Source organism: Diabrotica undecimpunctata, chromosome 10, assembly GCF_040954645.1.
Source record: "Diabrotica undecimpunctata isolate CICGRU chromosome 10, icDiaUnde3, whole genome shotgun sequence".
Taxonomy (NCBI): domain Eukaryota; kingdom Metazoa; phylum Arthropoda; class Insecta; order Coleoptera; family Chrysomelidae; genus Diabrotica; species Diabrotica undecimpunctata.
Genome location: NC_092812.1, coordinates 38,165,996 through 38,192,167, shown reverse-complemented (window position 1 = coordinate 38,192,167; position 26,172 = coordinate 38,165,996). Strand labels below are relative to the sequence as shown.

Genomic DNA, 26,172 nt, shown 5'->3' with positions numbered 1-26,172 from the left:
AGAGGTGGTAAATCAACAATTCATCAGATTTCAACCCTAAGACAAATTCTAGAGAAAACACTGGAATACGGTGTAGACACGCACCACATATTTATAGACTACAAGGCAGCCTACGACTCTGTAAATAGAAGAGAATTGTTTAGAGCAATGATAGACCTAGGAGTACCAAATCAGTTGGTAAGTTTAACCAAACTAACCCTTGAAAAAGTTGAATGCAAAGTACGAATCCAGGGGGAACTCTTTGAACCTTTTAAAACAAATAAGGGGCTACGTCAGGGAGACCCACTCTCCTGTATACTATTCAATCTAGCTCTGGAAAAAGTAATACGTATGTCACAAATCACAACTACCGGTTCAATATATAACAAATCTGTGCAAATTTTAGCATATGGTGATGATATCAATATTGTTGGGAGAACGGAAAACGCAGCAAGAGAGGCGTACGTAGCATTAAAGGAAGCGGCTACAAAAATGGGTTTAATAATAAACACCAATAAAACAAAATACATGAAAATAGGTACGCAACCACAAACACTACGGCCACTTGTTATAGAAAATGACGTCATCGAAGCAGTTAACGAATTTGTATACCTGGGAACGCTCGTCAATACTGAAAATGACACTACTGCAGAGATAAACCGCAGAATTTGCACGGCTAATAGATGCTATTTTGGGCTTAATCTCCTTTTTAAATCTACAGTTATATCAAGAAATACAAAAGTAAAACTCTACAAAACAATAATACGCCCAGTCCTAACATATGGCTCAGAAACCTGGACTTTAACAAAAAGCAATGAAAGCATGTTAGGATGTTTCGAAAGAAAAATACTAAGGCGCATCTATGGAGCGGTAAATGAAAATGGTGTCTGGAGAAGACGATACAACTTCGAACTCTATAGGATATACCAGGAACCAGATATCGTAAAACACATAAAGATAGGACGTCTGAGGTGGGTAGGCCATGTAGGCCATTCCTAGATAACATCGATGAAGACATCAGAAATATGGAAATACGTGCTTGGCGGAGGAAGGCGATGGATAGGGACGACTGGAGAAAAATTCTTGGGGAGGCTAGGACCCACACAGGGTTGTAAAGCCAAAATGATGATGATGATGAATATTACTATACTCCAGCAAAGAAATAATAAAATGAGTCATACGCGTGATATCGTAAGTTATTGTATAATTTAGCTGTCCTTATGAGTTTTACCAAGAAGCGTATCAGTAACGGAGAATTTATTTTTTATTTACTGTATGGTATATTAAAAACACATAATTAAAAGTAATATTTTTTATAAAAAACGTTAAATAGAGTATTACGAACGAACATCTAATATATCAATATAACCTAAAATATTTTCGGTCGCATTCAGGAATTCTATCTTCTTAGTCTTTCTTGTTGCTCTGTCAATACATTATCCTCGTTATCTCTTTACTTCTTTGGCTTGAATTCCTTTTGCTTTTGTTCAGTTTGTTTTTTCTCTCTATTATAATCTGCTATTCTTCGTCAAAACAGTCATTCGTTCTTGTTCTTCATTGTTTACCTTTCATGCCTAGTGATTCTTTAGCTGCTTCTTTCATGATGTTTCTGACCCTTCACACTCTTCATTTATGTTTTCATGTTTTAGTCTGTTTTCTAGTTTGATGTTTATATTTTGTTTATATTCTTTATTTTTGTTTGTATTTTTAAGTACACAAGGTAACATGGAGGTCACCAGATTAGAAAACTTATAGTCAAATTGATTCATAATGATTAATACACGAAAACAATCGTCAATAAAAGATGTAAGAACATTTAGAGGTGCGTGTGCAGATTCAGACCACTACATGGTAACAGCCACTATAAGACAAAAAGTTAAAATTTAAACAAAACAGAAAAACCAACATAAAAAGTGGAATGTCAATAAAACGAGTAATGAAGAAGTAAGAAAAAAATATAAAGAGGCAGTAACAGTGCAAATAAAAGAGAAATATAAAGCAGGTAGTGCAAATATGCAGGTAGGTAAAAGTCAGGATAAAACAAAAAATGGATAGTACCACCAAGAATGTAGAGAAATAACAGAAAAAAGTGAAAGCCAGAATTAAACGGCTAAGAACAGAAAAAGAGGAAGACAGAGAATAATATGAAAAATTAAAAAAGAATGCTAAGAAGGCATAAGGCAAAATAAAAGAAGATGGATAGACGAAAAACTGCAGGAAATAGAGCAGGAAAGAACAAACAGAAATACGAAAAATTTTAACAAAAAGATTAAAAACAGAACAAAAAATACAAAGGCAAAACAAACGAAATAAAAAATAGAGAGGGAACAGTGATAATAGAGGATCAAGAATACAAGCAAGTATGGAGGGATTACTACAGAGAGCTCTTGACGGAGGAAGCAATAGGAGAAGAAATGCATAACGAGGAAGAAATGGTGCACGAAGAAGAAGCAGACGAAGTAGATATCGAAATTTCAAAAGAACCAACATTAGAGGAATTGGATGAAGTAATATAGAGAAGCAAAAATGGAACAGCCTCTGGTAAAGATGGAATTAATATGGAACTAATAAAATACGGAGGAAGGGAACTGAGAGGAAAAATACTGGCACTATTGAAAAATATATGGAAAGAGAAAATGTCAGGGGACTGGGAGATAGGGCAGATCATAACAATACATAAAAAGGGAGACCAACAAATTTGTGAAAATTATAGAGGAATAACGTTACTAAATACAACATAAATACAATATTGACATCAATAATAAAAAGGAGGTTATCAAAGATCACAAAGAAGACAGTAGGACAGTACCAAAGTGGATTCACAGAAGGAAGATCTACAAAAGATTCAGTACACACAATCAAACAAATAATGGAAAAAGCAAACGAATATAAATTAGAATTGAAAATGTTATTCATAGACTTCAAACAGGCATTCGATTCAATTAAAGGAAACTCATTAATGATAGCACTTAAAAAATAAAAAATTCCACATAAACTCAGAAAATTTATAGAAATGACTATGAGAACTAGAAAAATAAGCTTAAAGACACAAAGAGGAGAGACAGAGGAATTCAGTATAAATAAAGGGATGAAACAAGGAGATGCCTTATCAACAACGCTATTTAATCTAGCATTAGAATACTACGAAATATAGATAAAGGAAATCTCAGAACAAGAGGTAGTCAAATAATTGCATATGCAGACGATATTGCTATTATTGTAAAGAACAGGAAAATAATGAAAGAAATGCTAGAAGAAATAAGAGAGAAAGGGGAGGTAATGGGACTGAGATTAAATCAAGAAAAGACAAAAATATTAAGATTAGGGAAAAAGCCAATGAAAGAAAAAATCAAAATATGAAGTTCTGAGTTTGAAGAAGTAGAATGCTTCAAATACCTCGGAGTTACAATAAGCAAAGCCGGAGAAAGAAAGTCCGAAATAAAAGAAAAAATATTAGCAGCGAATAAAGCTTATTTTGCAAACAAAAGATTACTTAAAAGCAAAACACTGACTAAGAACATATATAACACCATAATAAGGCCAATATTATTATATGCAGGAGAAACAATGACGATGGTTAAAAAAGATGAAGAAGACTTAAGGAAGATAAAGCCAACGATTTCCGAAGTGGAAATTGAAACGTCAATAAACGTATTTTAACCTTTAATTGTGGCTTATTCCCATTTAAATGAAAATTTTTATTTCTGTAACTTTGAGATATATACTGGAAAGATTGGTGATCCATCTTAACATAGCCAAGCCCCAAGGGTTGTCAAAACTCTTGCAGAACATTGGTATATGTCTGGTCGAAATATTACAACTGATAATCTTTACCGACATTGCTTTATCTGAAGAACACTTATCCAAAAATTTAACTCTTTTGGGTACTATCAGAAAAAATAGGAAAAGTTTACCCAAATCATTGCTTGAAATGGCAGATCGCTCACTGTATTCTTTAAAGTTTTCGTTTACTAGAAACATTACTTTAGTTTCATATGTAACCAAGCCTAACAAGTTTGTTGTATTATTGTAAATACCAAAAGTTTAAACCAAAGATTATTTTTACAAAAACAAAAGTGGATATTTTAGATAAATTGATCCGAGAGTACACATGTAAAAGAGCAACAAGAAGATGGTCCTTATGTATATTTTTTAACTTTTTGGATATTGCATGCTACAATGCTTTCGTTCTATGGAATATGAAAAATCCGGAATGGAACACCCAAGTAAATATAAAACATCGCTGAAAACTATTTCTGGAGGAGCTTGGAAAACAATTAACCTCACTTAATATAAAACGAAGAGCTGAAGCAATACAAGAAGAACCCACCGGGTACCATCAATCCGTGTAATCGTTGCAATAGAGACCACCGGTGTTAGTGTAAAAAAGCAAATAGAAGTGCCGCAATCTGCAACAAAACGAGGTCGTTTTTATTATTGTAGGGGTAGTGACAATAAATATTCAAAAAGGTGTGGCATGTGTAAAAGATTTGTTTGTAATACTCATTCAAAACGTGAAGAAGTCCATATTGTCAAAATTAAATGCAACTACTGCCAAAAAAACCAGGATGAACCATCTTAAAAAATTTAAATACAATAATTTAGGATTAAAATTTTTAAGTTTCTTTGTTTTTTGTTGAATTAAAGATACTGTTTAATAATACTGACTATTTAAAACACCCTTATAAATAAAATGAGAATCGGTCACGCTTGACCCATCATCGTAATCTAAGTAAGTAAAATAATCTCCGTACTCCAAAGGTTAAAGTGCAAAGAGTAGTAGCTGTGTTTTTATTAGTGAATAATGGTGAATTAAAAAATCGTCGAGTTCCAATAGGGAGAGACGAAAATCACAATAGTATCAACAAAAGAAACCTCCATCGCACGAAGATTTAATTTAGGATGCTCTGAATCAGCTGGCTCCGCCTCCGGTCTCTAATGTCCATGTAGACAATCTAAATATTTTTTTTATTCTACTTCAGACACCATGTCTAAAGATTTTACCAACTCAAGTTAATTTTTGGGATTAAAACAAACCAGAAGCAGGGCTCCTGGTTTGAATGAATTTGCATATCAAATTTTACACAATCTTCCAGATTAAGCTAAACAAATCATTTTAAAAATTTTTAAAAACTGGTGGGTAAAACAACATTATGCTAAGAATCTTCAAAATAATGTTATATGTTTAATAATACAAACATTATAGTAAGTCTCTCCTCCCCACTACACAGTGGGGAGCCATCGTATGAATCATTTTGGTAATGGAAATGGTATGAATCATTTTGCGTCAGTGTGTAAACGATGCAAACTAGTTCAAATAAACTCAGGTAGAAACACTAAAAGGAAGAAGGTATTCGAGCGTACTCAAGAGGGAGAAGACAGTTTCTATTTAGATAGTATTTTTACAGAAGTACAGAAACCAATAGAATAGATAGTGTTCAAAAACAAAATCAACAATGATATCATAACATCATGGTAGGTGGTTTAAATATAAAATTTAAGTTAGATACGAGTGCTGAATGCAGTAAACTAAACCAGAAAAGTATTTGCTAGAGATGAAAAGAACTAATAATATGGTATTAAAGATAGTAGAACAATGTCGGTTGTGTATAATGAAAGTAAACTTAAGCCGATGGGACCAGTAACATTAGTTAGTAAAATAGGCCCTGTTGAGGCAAATATGAAGTTTCTCGTAGTAAATATAGCAACCAGCACCCAGGTTAGGATTACAGGATTGTATAAAGTTTAATTATTTAGTTAAACATATTAAAGTAGATGTCATAAGTCATACTCGTAAGTGAAAATAGTTACATGAAAGAAAAAATCTTAATACAAATATTCAGGTTTTTTTCAGGATTGGGAAGTATATAGTAGTGTCCGTCGGCAAAAAAAGTTTATGATAGATACTCTCTCCAAACTTTGAGTATCGCTTCATTAGGCCGAGTCTGACACGGTTTCCCTCCGCGACTTTTTTGGTTCTGTGGCGTTTTTCTTCTAATTTTCCCAAATTATTTCACCCATTAGATAATATAATTAATATTATAAAAAAAAGAAAATAATTCTCTATTAATAAATACTAAAAAAAACTTTCATAGTGACTTAATTAATCAATCTTACAATATACCAAAAACAATTTGGAATTTAGTAAACAGTGAAACTGGTAGGCAAAAGAACAGGTCTGAAATTATTCTACATTATGATAATAAAATTATTACCAAGTCTTGTGATATTGCTAATTCATTTGCCTTATATTTTGCTACAATTACAGAATACAATCTTCAAACTCATTTTGGCACATCGTTACCTTCTTCTTGTACTACTTCACAAATGTGTAACAAAACATTTTTCTTTTTACCCGTAACTCCAATTGAAATAAAAAATATAATCGATCAACTAAAAAATAAGCCTAGTACTGGTATTGATAACATATCTGTAAAAATAATAAAACTCATAAGTGATCATATATCGATTCCTTTAACCCATTTAGTTAATCTCTCAATAACAACCAGCCAATTTCCATCCATATTTAAAATGGCAAAAGTTATTCCAATCTCCAAAAAGAATGACCCTCATGATATTTCAAATTATAGACCAGTATCTGTCCTTAGCATAATTTCAAAAGTAATAGAGAAGGTTGTATACAACAGAATGTTAAATTTTATAGAAGAATACAATTTATTAACTCCAACCCAACACGGCTTTAGATCAAAAAAGTCAACACTCACGGCTACATGCAGCTTGTTTGAGCGTATTTATGATGAATTAGATAGTAGAAACCACGTGGCAGGACAATTTTTTGATCTATCACGTGCTTTTGACTGCTTAGACATAACATTTATTCGCAATAAATTATATAACGTTGGTTTTAGAGGGATATTTCTAGAATGGATAATACATTTTTTAAGTGACAGGAAGAGTGTTGTTGAGATGAAAGAATCAAGCTCAGAACCATACACGACAAATAAAGGAGTACCACAGGGATCCGTGCTGGGACCATTATTATTCCTAATTTTTATTAATGACCTACCAGATCACATAAGGGCACTCATAATATCAATGTTTGCTGATGATACCTCGTTAATAGTCTCTGCACGTACACTAGAGGAATTAAAAATGACAATGAAGACTGTTGTTGACTGCTTTATACGCTGGTGTAATATCAACAGACTAATATTAAACATTGACAAGACGCAAATTATTTATTTTCATTCATATAACTCATCTAAATATGACTATATCTTAACCATCCACGATAGAAACAATATGTTATCTTCCACACACTCTACAAAGTTTTTGGGTGTATTCATTGATTGTAATCTCAAATGGTCAGAGCAAGTGAATTCAGTGAACATAAAATTGAATAAAGCTTTTTATGCTATATCTAGAATTAAAAACATCCCATCCCAACACTACCCATCTCGGCATTAATGAACGTTTATTATAGCCTTGCTTACAGCCACATGTGCTACAATTTAATTTTGTGGGGGAACTCAGTAGATAGTAACAAAGTGTTCATTAACCAAAAAAAAATTATCCGTAAAATTTTTAATTTGGATTATCAACAGTCTTGTAAACCAGTTTTTATTAAACATCAAATTTTAACTTTCTACTGCCTATATATCTATAAATGTTTACTTTATGTCAAAGAGGAAATCAATACATTTCCAGTAAATTCAGACAATCACTACTACAATACAAGAAGTGCTGATTCTTTACGAGTTCCTAAACACAGAACATCCAAATTTCAAAATTGCTTCAGATATATGGGACTGACCTTATACAATCATTTGCCAAAAACTGTGAAAGAAATACCACTTATCTCTGAATTTAAAAAAAATGTTAAAGATTTACTCTTAAGAAAAGCATATTATTCTATAAATGAATATCTTGAGGACAAACTGCAATAGCTTCATATTTTACTTATAAAAATGTTATTTTATATATTTTATGTTTTGTCAATTTTTTCTTTACTGTGAATATTGTATTATACACATTAATGTTTTTTATACCAAATTCTGTAGTGACGTATCCTATACATTTACTTTGAATGTCTTAAAGGATCAATAAAGATGACTATGATGACTATGACTATGAAAAGTTGTTTTTGCTGCTTCTAGTCAAAGTATCCTGAAAATATTAGTTGGTTATCTATGAATTTAATTATAGTTGCTCCTACATGTTTGAATCGTCAGACGCTTGAATGACCTATATTTACCATCAAACAATTGTATTTTCGTGTTTTTCTTATAATTTTTAAGCTATTTAATTAAAATAATATATTGCCTTCAGATTTTCCTGTCGAACGAGTTAAATGTTTCGGGAAAATTAGAGGAAACACGCCTCAGAACCAAAAAAAAGTCGAAGAGGGAAACCGTGTCAGACTCGGACTAATGAAGTTATGCCTAAAATTTGGCGAGAGTATTATCATAACCTTTTTTGCCGACGGGCACTCTAATTTTCTTATTGTGCCATATTCTAACGAAGGTTGACGATCACTTCTTTAAACGTTCCCTATCTTTTGCAACGTGAAATATCTGTTTAACACTGAGTTTAGTCAAATCTCATATGGATATTTCTCAACCAAGATTACTTCTTTCTTCCCAAGCCTTTTGTTCCCTCTACTCTTCCTTGCATGATGACGTGTAAAAGAGAGTATTTATCGTTTCGAAGTATGTGGCCCAGATACGATGTTTTTCTTATTTTAATTGTGTTCATAAGCTTTGTGCCATGACCAATTCTTTGTACTACGGAGGCAATATTTATATTTCCCACTCGCCTCCCCTCCACTGGTTTCGGCTTGAGGGGGCGTGTCGTCGTTCGTAGCAGCTTTTCTTTCTTCGTGTTTGGAGGGAAGGGTGTTTGTGGATTTTAATATTGGTATCCACGTCTTTTTAATTTTCAGTCCTTCTTCTATTCGATTAAAATTATTTGGGCGCTTATATATTTCCACCGCTTCCCGATACAACCGTACTGTGAAGTTTTGTCCAGCATCTGCGTTTCTTCAAACAGTATTCGATGTTCTCCACTTCCCAAAGTGTGTTCGGCCACGGCAGATTTGTCGATATGTCCTAAACTACAATGGCTTTAATGTTCATTTATCCTTGTGTTAGTGTGTCTTTTCGTGGTTCCCACATATACCATTCCATATGTGCGTGGTATTCGGTATACTCCAGCCGTCGCTAATGGGTCGCGTTTGTCTTTTACCGATCTTAAGCAGTCTTTGATTTTCTTTGTAGGCTTGAAAATGGTCTTTACGTTGACTTTCTTAAGTATTCGTCCAATTCTGTCCGTTACCCCCGATATATAGGGCAAGAACGCTTTGCCTTTACATTCTGTTTCTTCGTCCTTTCTTCTAGAGATGTTGTTCATCGCTTTACGTATTTCTCTTCTAGTATAACCATTAGAGGTGAGCGCTTTTTCAATATGAAGAAGTTCACTTTGGAGATGCTGTGGTTCACAAATTCTCTTCGCCCTCTCCGCCAGAGTCTTGATGATACCTTGTTTTTGGCTTGGATGATGATTTGAGTTCCTGTTTAGGTATCTGTCCGTGTGTGTAGGTTTTCGATACACTTTATGTCCTAAGTAACCTTCCTTTCGATTTACTAATACATCTAGGAACGCTAATTGTTGATCTTTTTCTGTTTCCATCGTAAATTGAATATTTGGATGTAATGTGTTTATATAAGACAGGAAATCGTTAAGTTTTTCTACTCCGTGACCCCAAATCACAAAAGTGTCATCGACGTATCTAAACCATACCCTTGGCTTGTATGCTGAGTCCATTACCCTCCTCTCTAAATGTTCCATGAACAGGTTGGCTACGACCGGGCTTAGTGGGCTTCCCATTGCTACTCGATCTACGTGTTCATAAATCTGGTCTTCCCATGAAAAGTAGGTAGTAGCGAGGCAAATATGGTATAAATAAATATAAGGTTGAATGCTCGAATAAATGAACTTTGATCAGATAAAAGGCATATATCGAGCACAGTTTAATTAAATCTTGCCCAAGTACTTTCGATCCCTAGATCATCTTCAGGGGCATTTCGTCAATTGTGGCCTATCCGACAAGATGACATTTGACATTTATGACATTTTGTTCTTGTCGGATAGGCCACAATTGACGAAATGCCCCTGAAGATGATCTAGGGATCGAAAGTACTTGGGCAAGATTTAATTAAACTGTGCTCGATATATGCCTTTTATCTGATCAAAATTCAAATATGGTATAATTCCACCATATCCTGGGAAACTAGTCCCTTAATTAAATTCAGGACATCTTCTATTGGAACTCTTGTAAATAGGGAAACAACATCAAAGCTAACAAGAATGTCAGATTCCTGTAAAGTTATTCCTTTGATCTTCTCAATGAAATGGGCGGAGTCTTTTACAAAGGCATCGTTTTTTCCTATATGTGGTTGTAAAATATCGGCTAGATGTTTAGCAAGGCTGTAAGACGGAGATTCTATGGAGCTCACAATAGGGCGTAGAGGTACATCGTCTTTGTGGATTTTTGGCAAGCCATACAAGTGTGGTGGGACTGCTTCGCTGTTGCATATTCTTGGCTTTATATCCTCTGGTATGGACGAAGATTTTACAAGTCTATTGATTTTCCGTAGGGTGACTGCTGTGGGATCTTTTTTAAGTTTCTTATATACCGCAGGATCTAGAAGATTTTGTATTTTCGTTTTGTAGTCGGTTGCCTTCATTACGACGGTGGCGTTTCCCTTGTCTGCTGGTAAAATTAAAACATCTTTGTCTGCGTTTAACGATTTTATGGCACGGATTTCTTGGTGGCTCAGGTTATTTTTCGGTGTCTTAGCTTTATGCAGAATTCTCGCTGATTCTGTCTTTATTTCTTCAGCTTTTTCAATTGGTAAGTTGCGAATCGCACACTCTATATTAGCGATGATATCTTCTTTGGGTATAACTTTAGGTGTAATCGCAAAATTTCCCCCTTTGGCTAGCAATGATGTTTCGGCTGCAGTTAAAACTTTATCTGAAAGGTTGACCACTGTCCTTTCGAAACTAACTAGACAACTAATCTCAGAAGACAACGGCCTAACAGCCCGAACAAACAGTTTAATCTCTTCAAAAGTTTTTGGGAATGGTAAATTATCTGAGTAAGTATATACTTATATTTTCAGAATACTCACATCGGTTACATCAGCTGCTTAAAAAATACATAGATTGGCATTGGAGAGAAGTTTAGGATATTAAAGAAAAAAGTTTTGCACACTTTGCGTTTTGTACAAGAATAATGAAATAGTGTTGCAAACTTACAGTTCAAATGTTGGGTTAGCCTCTTGTTTGTTACAACATGTGAAGCCCATCTCATTTTATTCGCGAAGTTATAAAGGGAGCCAAATTAGATCTAATTGTAAAAGAGCTGTTTAAAATATAATGCAGCAGTGGAGAAGTTTCATCAGTTTATTTATGGAAGGAAAGTAGTTATGGAAACGGACCATAAACCATTTATCGTAATATTAAGAAAATATATAAGTAAAATCATTACTAAATTGCAGAGAATGGTCATTAAAAAGTGGTATCTAAGTCATTAAAATATGACTTAGATATAAGATTTGTACTTGGGCGTAGGATGAATGGGGCTTAGTGTCTGTCCAGGAACTGCGTAACAAATGTTAAGGATCAACTCGCATTAGCTGATATGGTTCATTTAGTTGTTGTTTCGGAGTCTCGATTGAGACAATTAAAGTCACATTCAATAAAAGATTAAGCTCTTCTATTTTAAAAGGTTGTTAGTTGATATAAGGGATGGCCTAAAAATAAGAATATTGTTCTTTCTGAACTTAAAGAATTTTATAAAGTAAAAGATGAACTACATGTCAAAAATGATTAAATTAATTTAATAATAAAATCCTTGAGACAAGAAATACTTAATCTCTTGCATGCAGATCATATAGGAATTACTAAATGTAATGAAAGGGCTAGAAGTTTATTTTATTGGATTAGCATGTCAAGTTACATAGAAGAGTTGATTGAATCATGTAAGGCGTGTGAAAAATTCAGACTGTCAAATGTAAAAGCCTCTCATGTCACATGATACTACAGCGCTTTTCCAGTCCTATTTTGACGGTAACTGTTATTTAGTTTTAGTAGAGTATTTATTTAAATGAATGGAAGTAAAATATCGCAGAGATAAAACGACCTATGTGACTGTAAAACATTTTTGCAGTGGATGGCATTTCAAGTTTATAGTTGGTGACAACTTTTACTCACATCGATTCTTGTGATGATGAGTTTATTTTGTATACATTTGAAAGTGAAATTTCTGTTAAATCAAAAGTTGCTTGTGCCAAAAGGTTTTCATCAAAGCTGAATTTCTTCTAGATTTTTGTACACATTGAAACATACTGCTGTATTTCAGCATTTAAATGCATTCGAATCTTCTTTACGGGATACTTTTTTTCAGGAATTGCATTCACACCGGCACTGTCACTTTCTACAAAATCAGTGTTATCATATGTAATGTTTACCACATTGTGGATCTAAACTAAAACCTAAGACGCTTCGCACGGACTGATTGATCCAGTCTGTGCGAACCAGTCAGTGTAAACAAAGACGGGATCAAACGTTCTGCTCTCAATTTTTGTCAAAGCTAAAATATTTGAGATGGTTGATAATTGATAAAGCCGTTGAGGGCAAAATCATTCACGGAGCCGTTTTTTATGACTAAAAAAACTTTTTTAACATTAATCAAGTTTTTTTCTTGAAAACATCTTATACTTACTAGCTTATAAAAGTTTTATACACCTACTTGTGTATTTTATAGGCAGTTGTATGAACAACTTCATTTCAACAAGTTATGTTTTCATTGGCAGTTGTTTACGTTTTTTCAGTATATACTTTTTAATATCGTTATAATTGAGTATTTAATAATCCTTCAAAGCAGATACAGTTTTATACATGATATTGAAATAGTTCTTTAAGATGAAAGTTGTATCATTAGAAAAAGATCGCGAGCTATCTCATGATGAAAATTGTTTAAAAATGTGTATATTGTATCAGCAAAAAAGTGTCTTTGAAATTACACTTTTTTGTCACAACAACGATTGCCAAGGGCATTCTGTTGAGTGTGCAAAAAAGGATATATGCTAACGAAAAATCTCCTGAATTATGTACCATTTCTTCTCCTGATTTTTTAGATTATGGTAACTTAAAACTCGGGCGGACACGTTTTTTAAAATCACACAAGTGAGAGCGTGACGGCACTTCATGCCGTAAGCAGAAAAACGTATAGATTAAATGCAAAAGGTCTATATGTATCCTTAATATAAAGTTTTAAATAATCGTAAATTTGATATAATTAAATCAAGTCTTTCAGTTTGCTAGCTGTGTTGGATTTTTGAAGACCAGCTGCTTGTTTTACCTTTTTATGCACACATTAAATGTATTGTGTTTTAGTCAAAATAACTAACAAATATTATTAAGTCTTTTATTAAAAAAAAGTACAAACATAAAATATTATTTTACAACATAATAATATAATAAATCTTATTCCTAAAAAAGTAATGTTTTTTCCTAATCTTCCTCTTCCTCCACTTGAGTAAGCATATAACCTTGACAGGTGGCACTCCTGGTGCTATGTCCCTTGCAAACAAAATGTGTGCATATATTGAAAGTTACTGTGGTTCTTAGGTTGTGGTTAGGTATTTTAGCTAGGTCTTTAAGATAGTCTTCAAATAACTCAAAAACTAAATGGTTTAGAAAAAAAATGCCTTCTAGGAGGATCCGCTAAAGGCTTGCTATTATTGTAAACAATTTCAAAATTAATTCCGGCAATATTAAGCATTCTAAAAAAAAAAATAGTAAGTGGATATCTTCTAGCGATTCTTTGTGTTGCGTTGATGCACATTTCTGGTTCAAAGTACCAACACCAGATTTTGTTTTATTGTATTCCAAAATGATATCTGTTTTTTTTTGTGGTCTCCTCAATTTCACCTACAATACGCATGCTTGATAATAGAATTATAGCCTTATTCTTATGACTCGCATATGAGGTTAGAGTCATATTATCTTGAAATCCGAATAAGGTTGTTTCTACTTGGGGTGAATTATTTGGTAAAAATCGGGTGGTATTTCTCTTTTTTTTTTTTTCAAGGTACCAATTAATATTAATCTGATTTGGAGGAGATATTCAGCTAATGGATAGCTTGTATAATAGTTATCCATTGTTATATTTCTATGTGAGTTTCTTATAGGATCTACCAATCTCTGTACAATATCAAATGGTTTATGAGATGTCTTGTAAGGGCCATCAAACTGTTAAACAAAGCCGCGTCGACCTCAAAATGGGTGTAACATTTCATCTATAGTAACAAATTCTTCTAAACTATAATTATCTTTGCAATTCGTAACAAAATGCATGTAAATATATCTGATAGCAGCTAATTTGTCTGTATTTTCACTATCTTTTCTGGTCACAATACTATAAAGGCAAAGACTACAAAGAAAAAAGAGAAATCTCTTATAACTGAAAAGTGCTTTCAGTATTAACATTCCAGTTCCATCTTTAGACCATAATTCCAAAACATTTACACAATTTCCTTTTTTGACTGCAATTAAGAAAAGAGCTCCAAATAAAGCCTGAATTTCACCAAGGGACGTTAATATTTGTTAACATTAATCTCTTTGTCTTTGGTATGGAAATTTAGATTTAATATTTTTAATATATATGTTGGTACAGGAAACTATACACTCAATCATATCGGTGGTTATAAATGTAAGAACTCAAGATATTTTTTGCTGATCCTTTGGATCCAGGAAGAACTTTTATTATATTTTTTTATTTGATTTTACCTGATGCTGCTGGAGTACTCTTCCTCATCATCTTTGGCAATGCAGAATGAATAATCAGACTCCAGTATTTCCATAGAATTTGGATTTTGAAAATCTTTGTCTCTGGAGTTGCTGTTGTGGTCTTCTAGATTAATTTCTTCAACCTCACCTTCATCTTCATTGCTAAAGTCCACTTTATACTTGATATCTGATAAATTATCAGCTAACTCTTGTAACTGTGTGGCCGTCAAATATTTTTTAGAATTTACATACCTAAAATGAAAAAATGTTACTATATAACAAACTAACAATTTCTTAGAACTAATCCTTTACTACAACTACCTCTAAGGTCTTATCTTAGAGGAGGACTAACTCTTATCACAAAAAACATTTATACTAAATAAAAAGTAATAAAGCCAGATAAAATTCACATTTAATTTTACTTACACCGTAGGACGCCTCACAGCCGTCAATTCAACACCTCTTACTTCAGTGTTCCACTGACAACTCAATAAATCATAAATCGATGCAATATGGGCTTCCTACGTTGCGTTATATAGTCATTTGAGAATAGCGGGAAGAACAAATGAATGTAACTAATAATACTTTATGGAATCTTCAAATTAGTAAAAAAACGGCACACAGGACCGATAGTGCGCCAGCCGGAGGGTTAAATGTAATACATGTTTATCTATCATTGAAAAAGGAAGAACACATCAGTGTAATCACAAAATATTTTTTAAACATTTCGAAAATTCAGTAGAAGACAAAAAAGGAATAAGTAGCTTCAAATATAATAAAAAAAAATACCAAAGTAATGAAAATGGATCAGTGTCATTATCAAGAGTGCAACGAAAGTCTTTAAAAAATTCTTATTGACTTAAAAGCTTCAGCAGGCTCATCAAGTACATCTGACAATTCTGACAATGTAGCAAAAGTAAGTACTACTTCTGGGTTATCAACCAGAACAACTTTGGGTATTACCAAATCGTTTGGAGTAGCTGCAAATAAAAGAAAAATATTTGAACACAATTTAAGAAATAAATTACAGTCAATGAACCATCTACTTGACAATCATTTTGATGTGTCAAAATATTTATTTCCACAATTGAAAAATGAAGAATTAGATTTCAATGAATATTTTGTATTTTGTAAGTGTCAAAAGACTTATTGATGAAGTGAAAGAAATTTAGGTTAGATAGTTTTATTTAGATGATGTATATTTAAAATTTGGAGTGAATAGTGGTGGAGGATTTCTAAAAATTACTTTTTTCATTCAATCTGTCATCATTAGAATGGACTACCTAAGTTTGACGTCAGTATGAGCAGGCATTTTAAAAACCTTTCCAAATATTTCTAATTTGTGTGTATTTGTCCCATAAGAAGTTGGAAATATTGGTTTTTTTAATTGTTTATAGAATAAATAAGGACTTTTGGTTATGAACATTCATTCTGTGCGATTGGTATTAGTTGTTCATGTTCATATTTTAAGGTTATGTTGTTGTTTGATTAAAACTTTAATTATTTGTACTGTATTTCAAGTTATTTTGTTGTTGTTTTTATTGGGATTATTTCAAAATTTATCAATAAATCATTGAATTTATTTACAAAGTTAAAAAAATATTTAAATTAATGTTTTATTCTTTTTTAAGTGCTAATGAGTTTATCCCTAAAAGACTAAGTATTTTCGTTTTCTCATAGTTTAAATAGTTAATAGTAGTTTTGTTGTCATTACTGAAAAATTCAGTGATATTGGATATCTTCAACACATGTTTAGTAGCCATTCAATATATGCCCAGATCTAAAAAATAAAATCAAAAACTATTACAACATTCAAAAAACATTTGTTTAAACACACATTATGGCAATTTGATATAGAGGTTTCCACGGAATATTATATTATAACTTAAACTGTGAGAAAATGAATATCTTTAGTCTTTTACAGGATAAAATCACTCGCAAGCAAAAAGGAATAAAATTTAAATATTTTTCAACTTCGTACATAAATGAGTACAATAATGAAAGGACTTGCATTACAGCTGGCATAAAAACTTTTTTAAGCTAGTATACACATACTAATTAATATTAAAAAGAAAGTTTTTTTAGTCATAAAGATAAACAGCTCCATGAAAGATTTTGTTCTCAACAGTTTTATCAATTACTAACCATCTAGAACAGTTTAGCTTTAACTAATAATAAAAATTGGATATCCAATGTTTTCAACTCCACTGCTATGAAGCATGTTGTGAATTGAAGTTGCCATAAAAACACTGGAATTAAGATGTATCAAAAACTGTACAACTAATCAAGACTAATCTAATCTAACAAAATTTCAAAAATATTACAAATCTAAAAATTTAAGAAGCAACACAGGCAAAAATAAAAAGCTTTCAGTACAAAAATATATCCACGAATTCTAAACCTGCACACCATTCTAACAAATATCTGATAAATTAATATCTTAAATATTTGTAAATTTAGGTTTCATTATTTTCACAATGGTGCAGTTTTGATATTATTAAAATACTGAAAATATAAACCAAATAAAAATAATCCACTAATACCTAATATGAACACAGTATGAAAATCAGATAAAACAAAAAAAATATACTCACAATCTAACTTTTACAGTGAGTTTTCTTGCACAACTAAAATACATAATTAACTTTTTTTATTTTAATACATTTTTAATCAAAGAAATCTTCATAGTATTTCTTTTAATTCTATATTGGCTTAAATATACCTACTTGAACAATTTTAAAGCAAGAATTTTAGACAAGGTTTAAAAAAGAGAAACAAAGTTATTGTATGTAATCTTAAAAAGAGCACAATAATTGTTTTGTACAGTTACTTTGTTTACATTTTTTACAAGGATCTTAAAATAAAGTTCTTTATTTAGAATGGAAACCTCATAGAGAACAAATAAGTATGACCTCTAAACTACTTAGTGCTTTGTATGTGGACTACATGAATAATTACATAGTTTAGGACTTTAGTATTAAACCCAAGCTAACCAAAACATTAATGAAATAAAACTGTTGTTTAATTTCATTACTGTAACTTTAAATATCTAATAGGGCATGTCAATTGGCAATAAGCAAAATGTCAATATTTGAGAGTTATAAATGAGTAGGTATATTATAGGAAACAAAAAAGCAGTCAAGATAAAATATATTTGTTCAAAACAATAGTACAAAAAATTAATGGACGCCTGCAGCTTAAAATAATATGAAGACAAAATTTTGATGTTTTCAATTAACGCCCCAGCATTTACTAACTAGGTATATTACATGTGCCAGAAGTCATCAAATTGACTATCACACACGCAATTTAAAACTTAGAGGCTAAGTTATAACCGAATTAATATATAAAGAAAAACAATGAAAATTAAAACTAAGAAACTAATAGTAAAAGGCTTACCTGAGAAAGTAATGAATAATTATTTAATATAATATATATATTTAATACAATTGACCTCAACAACCTTCAGTACAAACTTCCGATTTATAATGTTTATACACTGACTTTAACTGGATGTGTTTCTCAAATTATTATTTTCAATTAATGTATATAATCAAATAATCATCCTTCACTAGGTCTAAACAATCAACCAAAAACACCACAGCACAAGATGTTTATAAATGAATTTTGTTTTTGTACTTCGAGTCATGATACTATGATCTATGATTAAGAATATAAGATATTGCGCATAAGTCGTGACGTAATTGGAGAGTTGCACGTTCGTAATGTCAGTTTTTTGTATGTGTCAATAAATTTGGAGATATATAATATGGAGATATATAAAGTTTGGAGATATCCTTTTGTGTACGATTATTGTAATTATTAAACCTTTATTTAATATTATTATTTTGCTAATTGAATAATTTCATCACAGAATGCATAAAAATCCCATTTAAGGCTCCCCCAAACCAACGCGAATTATTCGTAGCGGATTCGTGACGGAAAGTTCGCAGTCGAATTCCTGACGGAATTCGTAAAGAACTTCATATTGAAGCGAATATATTCGCTTCATACTCGTATGTGTCTAGTATTGAGAAGAGTTGGTGACAACGAAAAATAAAGAATACTACTCAGTGATCTCAATTCTTCACAAAAATGTATACATCATCAGATGAAGAAGAAGCTCTTGTAATGTTAGCAATGGAGGACGACAATTCAAGGTAAAATTATTATCTATAGTTATCCTAAAACAACAATATGGACTATATTATGAATTTAATCTTAGGAAAAGAAGAAAATGGGTTCATGATATCAATCTAGAAAGACTGAAATGTGGGGAATATCACACGCTGATGCCTCAATTACGAAAAGACGATAAAAGATGCTACATTTATTTTAGAATGACAATAGATTGTTTCGATGAACTGTTGCACCTTGTAGAAAATGATATTAGAAAATCAAACACGAATTACCGAGAAGCTATTTCTCCCGAAGAACGGTTGGCCATAACATTAAGGTAAGAAAATGAAAAAAAACTGCAGGCAATATTTATATCATTAATTTACTACAGTAAAAGAGAATAAGGATCAAAATAACTCTAAAATATACTTTATGTATTGTAAGGGTCAAAGGAATTGACATAGTTGGAAACTGATGGATTATGAGAAGCTGCTTGGTTGCAACTCTGCGCCAAGTTGTGTAGTGTAACATAATTATTTTCACAATTCACTTCATAGAACCCAGAAGTATTCGATTGTTTAGGTAATGCAGTGTCATTTGGTGAAGGTAGGGATACAACCGAAATACTTCCGACGGAAGAGGGGTTTTGATAGGTGTCTGTACTTTCAGCTCTAGATTGATGGCTATTCAAAGAACTTTTCTCCAATTGAAGCAACTCCTGCTCCATGATAACTTGCGCAATCTTCATTTTTGTTTCAATTTGCCTTCTAGGAGAGAAAGATTTTACCGTAGAAGCATGAGCCAAAAACAGTTGATCGGTAGCATCATGCACTACTCTCTTTTTGCTCTCAAAATAACTGATCATATCTTTCACAGATGTGGATGGCTCAGAATTGCGTTTTCTGTTTGTTCTGCCTGTAGAAGGAGTTTCATTTGAAAGAGTAACCCTAGGAGCTTCATTTCGAGTAGGTTTCGATGAGGAGGGTTGAATCTTATTCTGGGAATCATCTGTCTGAGTTGTTAGTAGATTTTTACTACACGTTGGTTTCTGTACTGCGGAATTTTCATCCGTTAATATATTTTCGGGTGATTCTATATTTGGGAATGCTTCAGATTCTTGTGTATCAACATCTGTGACATTGGATGCAGTCTTAGCAAAATTTAGGAACGGTTTGAACGATTCCATATGATCTGCCCATATCCATTTTTTTATCGCTTGCCGCTTGTCCAGTTCTAGTTTTATTAGTTCTTATGTACTTAGCGTACGTATCGCGCAGATTCCTCCATTTTTTTTTTTAATCTCATCCCCTGAAACAAAATACTCTTTTTTAGGTATCTGGCTACCGGAGATACATTTTATACAATAGGCCATAGTTTTAGAGTCGGGTTTTCGACTGTAAGTGCCATAGTTGTAGAAGTTTGTGAAGCTTTATGTAGAAATTTGCAACATATTTACTTGCCCGAACCAACTACAGAAATATGGAAAAAATCTGAAGAAGGTTTTAGAAATACCTGGCGATTCCCAAATTGTATTGGTAGAATCGATGACAAGCATGTTACTATCAAGTGTCCAGACAAAACAGGATCTAATTATTAGTGTTATTTGAATAAGTTTTCTACAGTATTAATGGCTATTGTTGGCCCAGATTATAGATTCATTTCAGTTGATATTGGCGGTTTTTTTAAAAACAGCGACGGTGGAATATTCGAAGCTTCCAACATGGGAAGAAGATTTGAAACAAATCAGATGGGTGTACCTGAGCCGAAAAATCTCCCAGGCCAGAATGAACTTTCCCCCCATGTCTTAATTGGAGACGAAGCCTTTGCACTAAAACCATACTTGTTGAGGCCCTTTCCATACAGTCAAAGCAGAACAGATATTTTCAAGGAAAATTATAATGTGAGGCTCTGTAAAGCGAGAAGAGTAGTAGAAAACGATTTCGGAATATTGGCACAAAAATGGCGTATATTCTACAGACCAATGGAAACAAAAATTGATACTAGTATTCTCATTGTGAAAACTGCATGTATTTTGCATAATTTTCTAAGGACAAAAAAATGTGATGATAGATTCATAGAACTTTTAGATCCACCAGAGCCTGAATTTGGAGCATTTCAAAATTTGGACAATGACCCAAGGAGACCTGCAAGACTGGCATTTTCTGTTCGAGAAAAATTTGCCACGTATTTTAATTCAGGACTATGAATAGATTGTTCACGATGAAAATAATGGACTCTTCTTGCAGTAAATATAGTATTGTTTAGGCCTCTGCTTTTCTTTAGTCTTAGATGTAGAAAAATAAACCAATACAAATCGTAAAACTACTCACCATTTTCGCCTATTTCTTCTCCTATTCTAGTCCAAATCTTGTCCTTTTTCCTTACATTTTTATAATCTTCATGAGAAAGGTCATAGAGAATAGGATACTTTCGAACCAACTCAATAATTCTCTCCATTTTCAATTTTTTCACATGCGAAACCACTGCGAAACTGATAAAAACGCTGTCGAGTGCGAACTAAGATTCCGGACGAATAAATACGCAGACAAAACGCATGCCCGAAGGACGAAAATCGTACTTGTCTGAACTTGTATACTTACCACAGTGGAAACAATTCAATGCGAATCGTATGCGGTACGGAATTCCGCAGGTAATGCGAATTTTCCGCGTTGGTTTGGGGGAGCATTTAACTTTAACAAGAATTCAAATTCTAGTCTCCAATGACGGCATGCGCTAACACGACCGATTTTGGGCTACGGGAAGATCCTATCTTGTTAGTCACATGCTTTGAGTTCTGAGCTGTTCGCTGTTTTAATATCTTCTAACCACAGATTTTTACCGTTCTGTCTTCTACTTCTATTCTACAGGGACAGACGACAGACTACAGTAAAAAGAACTGCCTACGTTTGTACGATTGTACCAGAGATAGTACCAAAGAATATAGACGCTTATAAGACGCTAAGCGTCTAATTCTTTGATTGTACGTTTGCTATGATTGGTTGGTGGGTGTGTTTGGTTTGGTTTGGGTTTCATTTTGATCAGAGATATGTAAGAGAGATGTCTCTTACATATCTCTGATTTTGATTAACTTTAACGAAAGTACAAGCTGAATATAGCCGCAAATGTCAACCATGGAACAAAATATATAGGTTTGGAGTGTTGGGATATTTTTATAATGTATACGTCATACGTTCTATGCTTTAAATATAAAGAGAGAAAGCGTTTAAAAAGTACATTTTGATTATATTATTTTATGAATTCTGCAATTTTTAATTTATATAAAACAAGAACAAGTAAATATTTGTTTCTTTGGGGATTACTTGCAGTTAACCTTAGGTTAGTGGCGTCCAAGGTTAGTAGATGTTAAGTAGGTTGTCTCGTAACTATGTGGGCGAAGCGAGGGGAAGGCAGAATGCTTACGTCACTCATACGACAAAGTCAAATTTGACAGTTGTCTGCACGTCTGAGTTTAAGTTCACGTTTGTTGTTGTCTCTATTCTATAGTATCATTAGTTCGTTTATTTGTTTAGTTTTTATTTTTAAGTATAGGTATAGGGACAATATTATTTATAGAGACTTATTATTTAGTTATTTGTGTACATAAACACTTGTGAAGTGTGTTTTCGTAGCCGTGATATCAAGGTTTATCATAACAATTATATGTAGTTTTGTACGTTATAATAATGATATATTTTTAGATAAGTATATATAGCTTGAAGATTTGTGCTTGAAGGACTAATCATTTTTTGTATTTTAATCTAATAATAAATTATTTATATTACCTATTGTTTTTTTTTTGCCTACCACTAGATATGATAAAAATGCTGCAAATTCCAGGAAAAACATAATAAGTAAGTTCCTACATATTTAGTATTTTTGCTTTTGAAGTTTTTCTACTGTTTTTTGGGTTTTTGTGCGAAATAAACTGTTATCTCCATTTAAAACACACAATATTATCACTATAATCAATTCTATTTTTTGTCATCAGACTATTGACTTTAGAAAAAAAAAAATTGATGTAATTACTAATATAAGAACCACTTAACATCCCTATACCCAAGAAAATCCCAAAATATATTGCAAAAGCTAAGTTTTTGAACCTTATATTAGCATTGAAGCTTATGGCAATTTTAAAAGTGTCGTATGGGTGACGTATTCCCGCCTTTAAAAAGCGAGCATTTGATTGGTCTATAGTTACGAAACAACCTACTTAAATATCTACTAACCTTGAGTGGCGTCACTGTATGAGAGACCCAGGTACAAGGTTAGTAGATATTAAGTAAGTTGTCTCGTAACTATAGACCAATCAAATGCTCGCTTTTAAAAGGCGGGAATACGTCACCCATACGACACTTTTAAAATTGCCATAAGCTTCAATGCTAATAAAAGGATCAAAAACTTAGGTTTTGCAATATATTTTGGGATTTTCTTGGGTATAGGGATGTTAAGTGGTTCTTATATTAGTAATTATATCAAGTTTTTTTTCTAAAATCAATAGTCTGATGACAAAAAATAGAATTGATTATAGTGATAATATCGTGTGTTTTAAATGGAGATAACAGTTTATTTCGCACAAAAACCCAAAAAAAAAAGTAGAAAAAGTTCAAAAGCAAAAATACTAAATATGTAGGAACTTACTTATTATGTTTTTCCTGGAATTTGCAGCATTCTTATCATATCTACTGGTAGGCAAAAAAAAACAAATAGGTAATATAAATAATTTATTATTATATTAAAATACAAAACATGATTAATCCTTCAAGCACAAATCTTCAAGCTATATATACTTATCTCATCCAAAAAATATATCATTATTATAACGTACAAAACTACATATAATTGTTAGACAAACCTTGATATCACGGCTACGAAAACACACTTCACAAGTGTTTATGTACACAAATAACTAAATAATAAGTCTCTATAAATAATATTGTCCTTAACCTATACTTAAAAATAAAAACTAAACAATAACTAAACAAATACGAACTAATGATACTATAGAGACAACAACAAACGTGAACTTAAACTCAGACTGTCAAATTTGACTTTGTCGTATGAGTGACGTAAGCATTCTGCCTTCCCCTCGCTTCGCCCACATAGTTACGAGACAACCTACTTAACATCTACTAACCTTGGGTAGCGATACATTTTTACGCTACCAAATTTGACAGGCCGCTCCGGAAGTAGCGTATCGGTAGCGGTTTGATTTTGCAGACTTTTACTCAACAGTTGTGGAGCAGCTCTTGTTGTTTTTTGTTCTAAACGTAAAACGATGTGCAATCAGATTGAAAGCGGATTATTCTGATAAACGTACCAATATCTATCCTCCAGATAACTATCTGTCAGATAAAGATAGAACCATATTTATCAGAACGTGAAAAGACGGGACCTTACTGGTTTTTTTCTTTGACAATGAAATAAAATTTTGGTATTGCATTACGAAATAAACTTTACGTTTATCTGACAGTTAAGTAACCGCAACAAAATTTGACGCGAAAAGATTACCCTATGAATTTATCTATCCTCCTATGTCTTTGTCAATCCTCCACATAATAAATTGTATTAACAAGCAAATAAAGGCAATTTTATTTCAATGGGTATTGATTAATCCTCTTTAGCTACGGAAAAAACAGCATGAACAACTAATCGAAAAACAACATTTATATAAAAGACACTTTATATTAATGTCATGTTTTATTTTTCTTTTATTTTTGTTACTGTGTAAATACACTGTGGCTAAAATTTTAAACAACATTTACTATTACTATCTTCGAATATGGCCAACCAAAAAATTACTGATTGCGAAAATTTCTAAACACCGTGAACTATTCTGATTTTTTTAAAACCTTTTAATAAATCAATTTATGGAATATATTCCGTCTTTCTATTTCGCAGAGCAATCCACAAAACTCTTTGATTTTGATTTATCTTATCAAAAGCCCAAATGGACCGTGGAAGTGATGACGTAGATTTTATTGACATATATCAGTTTCACTTTCCAAACAAACCTTGTTTAGTGTGGATAATTTGTATTTTTCGTTATTTTTTCATTTTTTTTACAGAATCTTTCCGCTTTTTGCAATATCTAAGTATTCTAATAGTTACTACAACAATTTTACAAGGTTGTGTAAACAATAAAGCATGTTGTTTTATAAAAATAGAATAAAATGCATGTATCAATAAAGTAAGGTTAGAATGTCTTTAATTTAAACTTTTAAACTATATTTCATAGAAATAGAACACTGAATTATGATGGTATTATCTTAAAAACACTATACTTAAAAGAAAAAGCAGCAGAGGAAGCAAAATGTTAACTTTATAGAAATTAAAAAGTCTTGAGATTGGACATTTCAACTTTTGTTTGGAAAGTAATTGACAGTTGTGACGTCACACTTCCACGGTCCATTCAAATCATAAGTCAAACGTCAATCTGAGTGGGATGGGAATAAAAATCGACATTTAACATTCTGTTTCTGTTTAACATCAGATTTAGCTTAGCAGTGGCTTCTGGTTGTGACGACACCATTTTCTTTTAACTACTTGTATTAGTGAAGTTTTAGTAAGTACTTGGGCGTACAATTTGATATTTTTTAAATTAATTTCAGTTTTTGGTTACAACATATTGGCTTTACATATAAATTATCATGTCTGAAAGTGAGAGTAGAAAGCTAGCAGATTTACGCGTAATAGATTTAAGATTGGAGTTGGAAAGAAGAGGACTGGACAAAAATGGCGTGAAACAAGCTCTACTGGAAAGATTGACAAAGGTATGTATTTTGTTCATTATAGGTGTACTGTACTCTTTAGATGCACTTAATCAAATGGAAACTTTAGCGAATTCCTTTAATAACAAGAACATACCATGTGACTCGAAATTTCTATTTCCGATTTACCTTACCATAAGTTTTATATATATTCAATATACCACATAGGGGTGTAGGGCAATATAAGTTTTTTTTTAAAGTGCTTAATCCAACAGTTCCTGATACTAATAAATGAATGCAGATATATATATATATATATATATATATATATATATATATATATATATATATATATATATATATATATATATCTTTAAGGTATATGACCCTTTAATTTAATGTGCACTCGTAAGTGAATGGGATGTTTTCGGTCAATTTGGAGATAAAAAAGACAAGAGTTGTGCTACTTTATCTATTTATTGAAGACGTTTCACCCATTGTTCAATAAGCATCATCAGTTCATCTAAAAGAGTGTTATTAGCGATACATC

General features: G+C 32.2%; 3 protein-coding genes across 6 annotated transcripts in view; 2 read left to right on the top strand and 1 right to left on the bottom strand.

Moving 5' to 3' along the window:
• Drat (Death resistor Adh domain containing target) overlaps positions 1–18,462 on the bottom strand; it is a 51,811-nt gene extending 33,349 nt beyond the window's left edge. The window contains exons 1-2 of one of the 4 annotated variants that reach the window (XM_072545969.1): positions 18,196–18,462; positions 17,391–17,423 (exon numbers count right to left, since the gene is read on the bottom strand). Coding sequence is in view for 2 of the 4 variants with exons in the window: in XM_072545966.1 (XP_072402067.1) it covers positions 14,797–14,827 (31 nt within the window). In the remaining 2 variants the exon portion in view is untranslated. Of the gene's footprint in view, positions 1–14,796; positions 15,049–15,222; positions 15,238–17,390; positions 17,424–18,195 lie in introns of those variants that run through there. The other 3 variants (XM_072545966.1, XM_072545967.1, XM_072545968.1) reach the window with 3 other exon arrangements.
• Positions 18,463–20,542: 2,080 nt separating this feature from the next.
• Positions 20,543–21,121, top strand: LOC140451686 (uncharacterized). Its single transcript, XM_072545530.1, has one exon. The coding sequence runs from the start codon at positions 20,543–20,545 to the stop codon at positions 21,119–21,121; it is 579 nt and encodes a 192-aa protein (XP_072401631.1).
• Positions 21,122–25,385: 4,264 nt separating this feature from the next.
• LOC140452461 (uncharacterized) overlaps positions 25,386–26,172 on the top strand; it is a 30,480-nt gene continuing 29,693 nt past the window's right edge. The window contains exon 1 of the mRNA XM_072546728.1: positions 25,386–25,685. Within this exon, the coding sequence (XP_072402829.1) occupies positions 25,563–25,685 (123 nt within the window). The 5' untranslated portion in view covers positions 25,386–25,562. The remainder of the gene's footprint in view (positions 25,686–26,172) is intronic.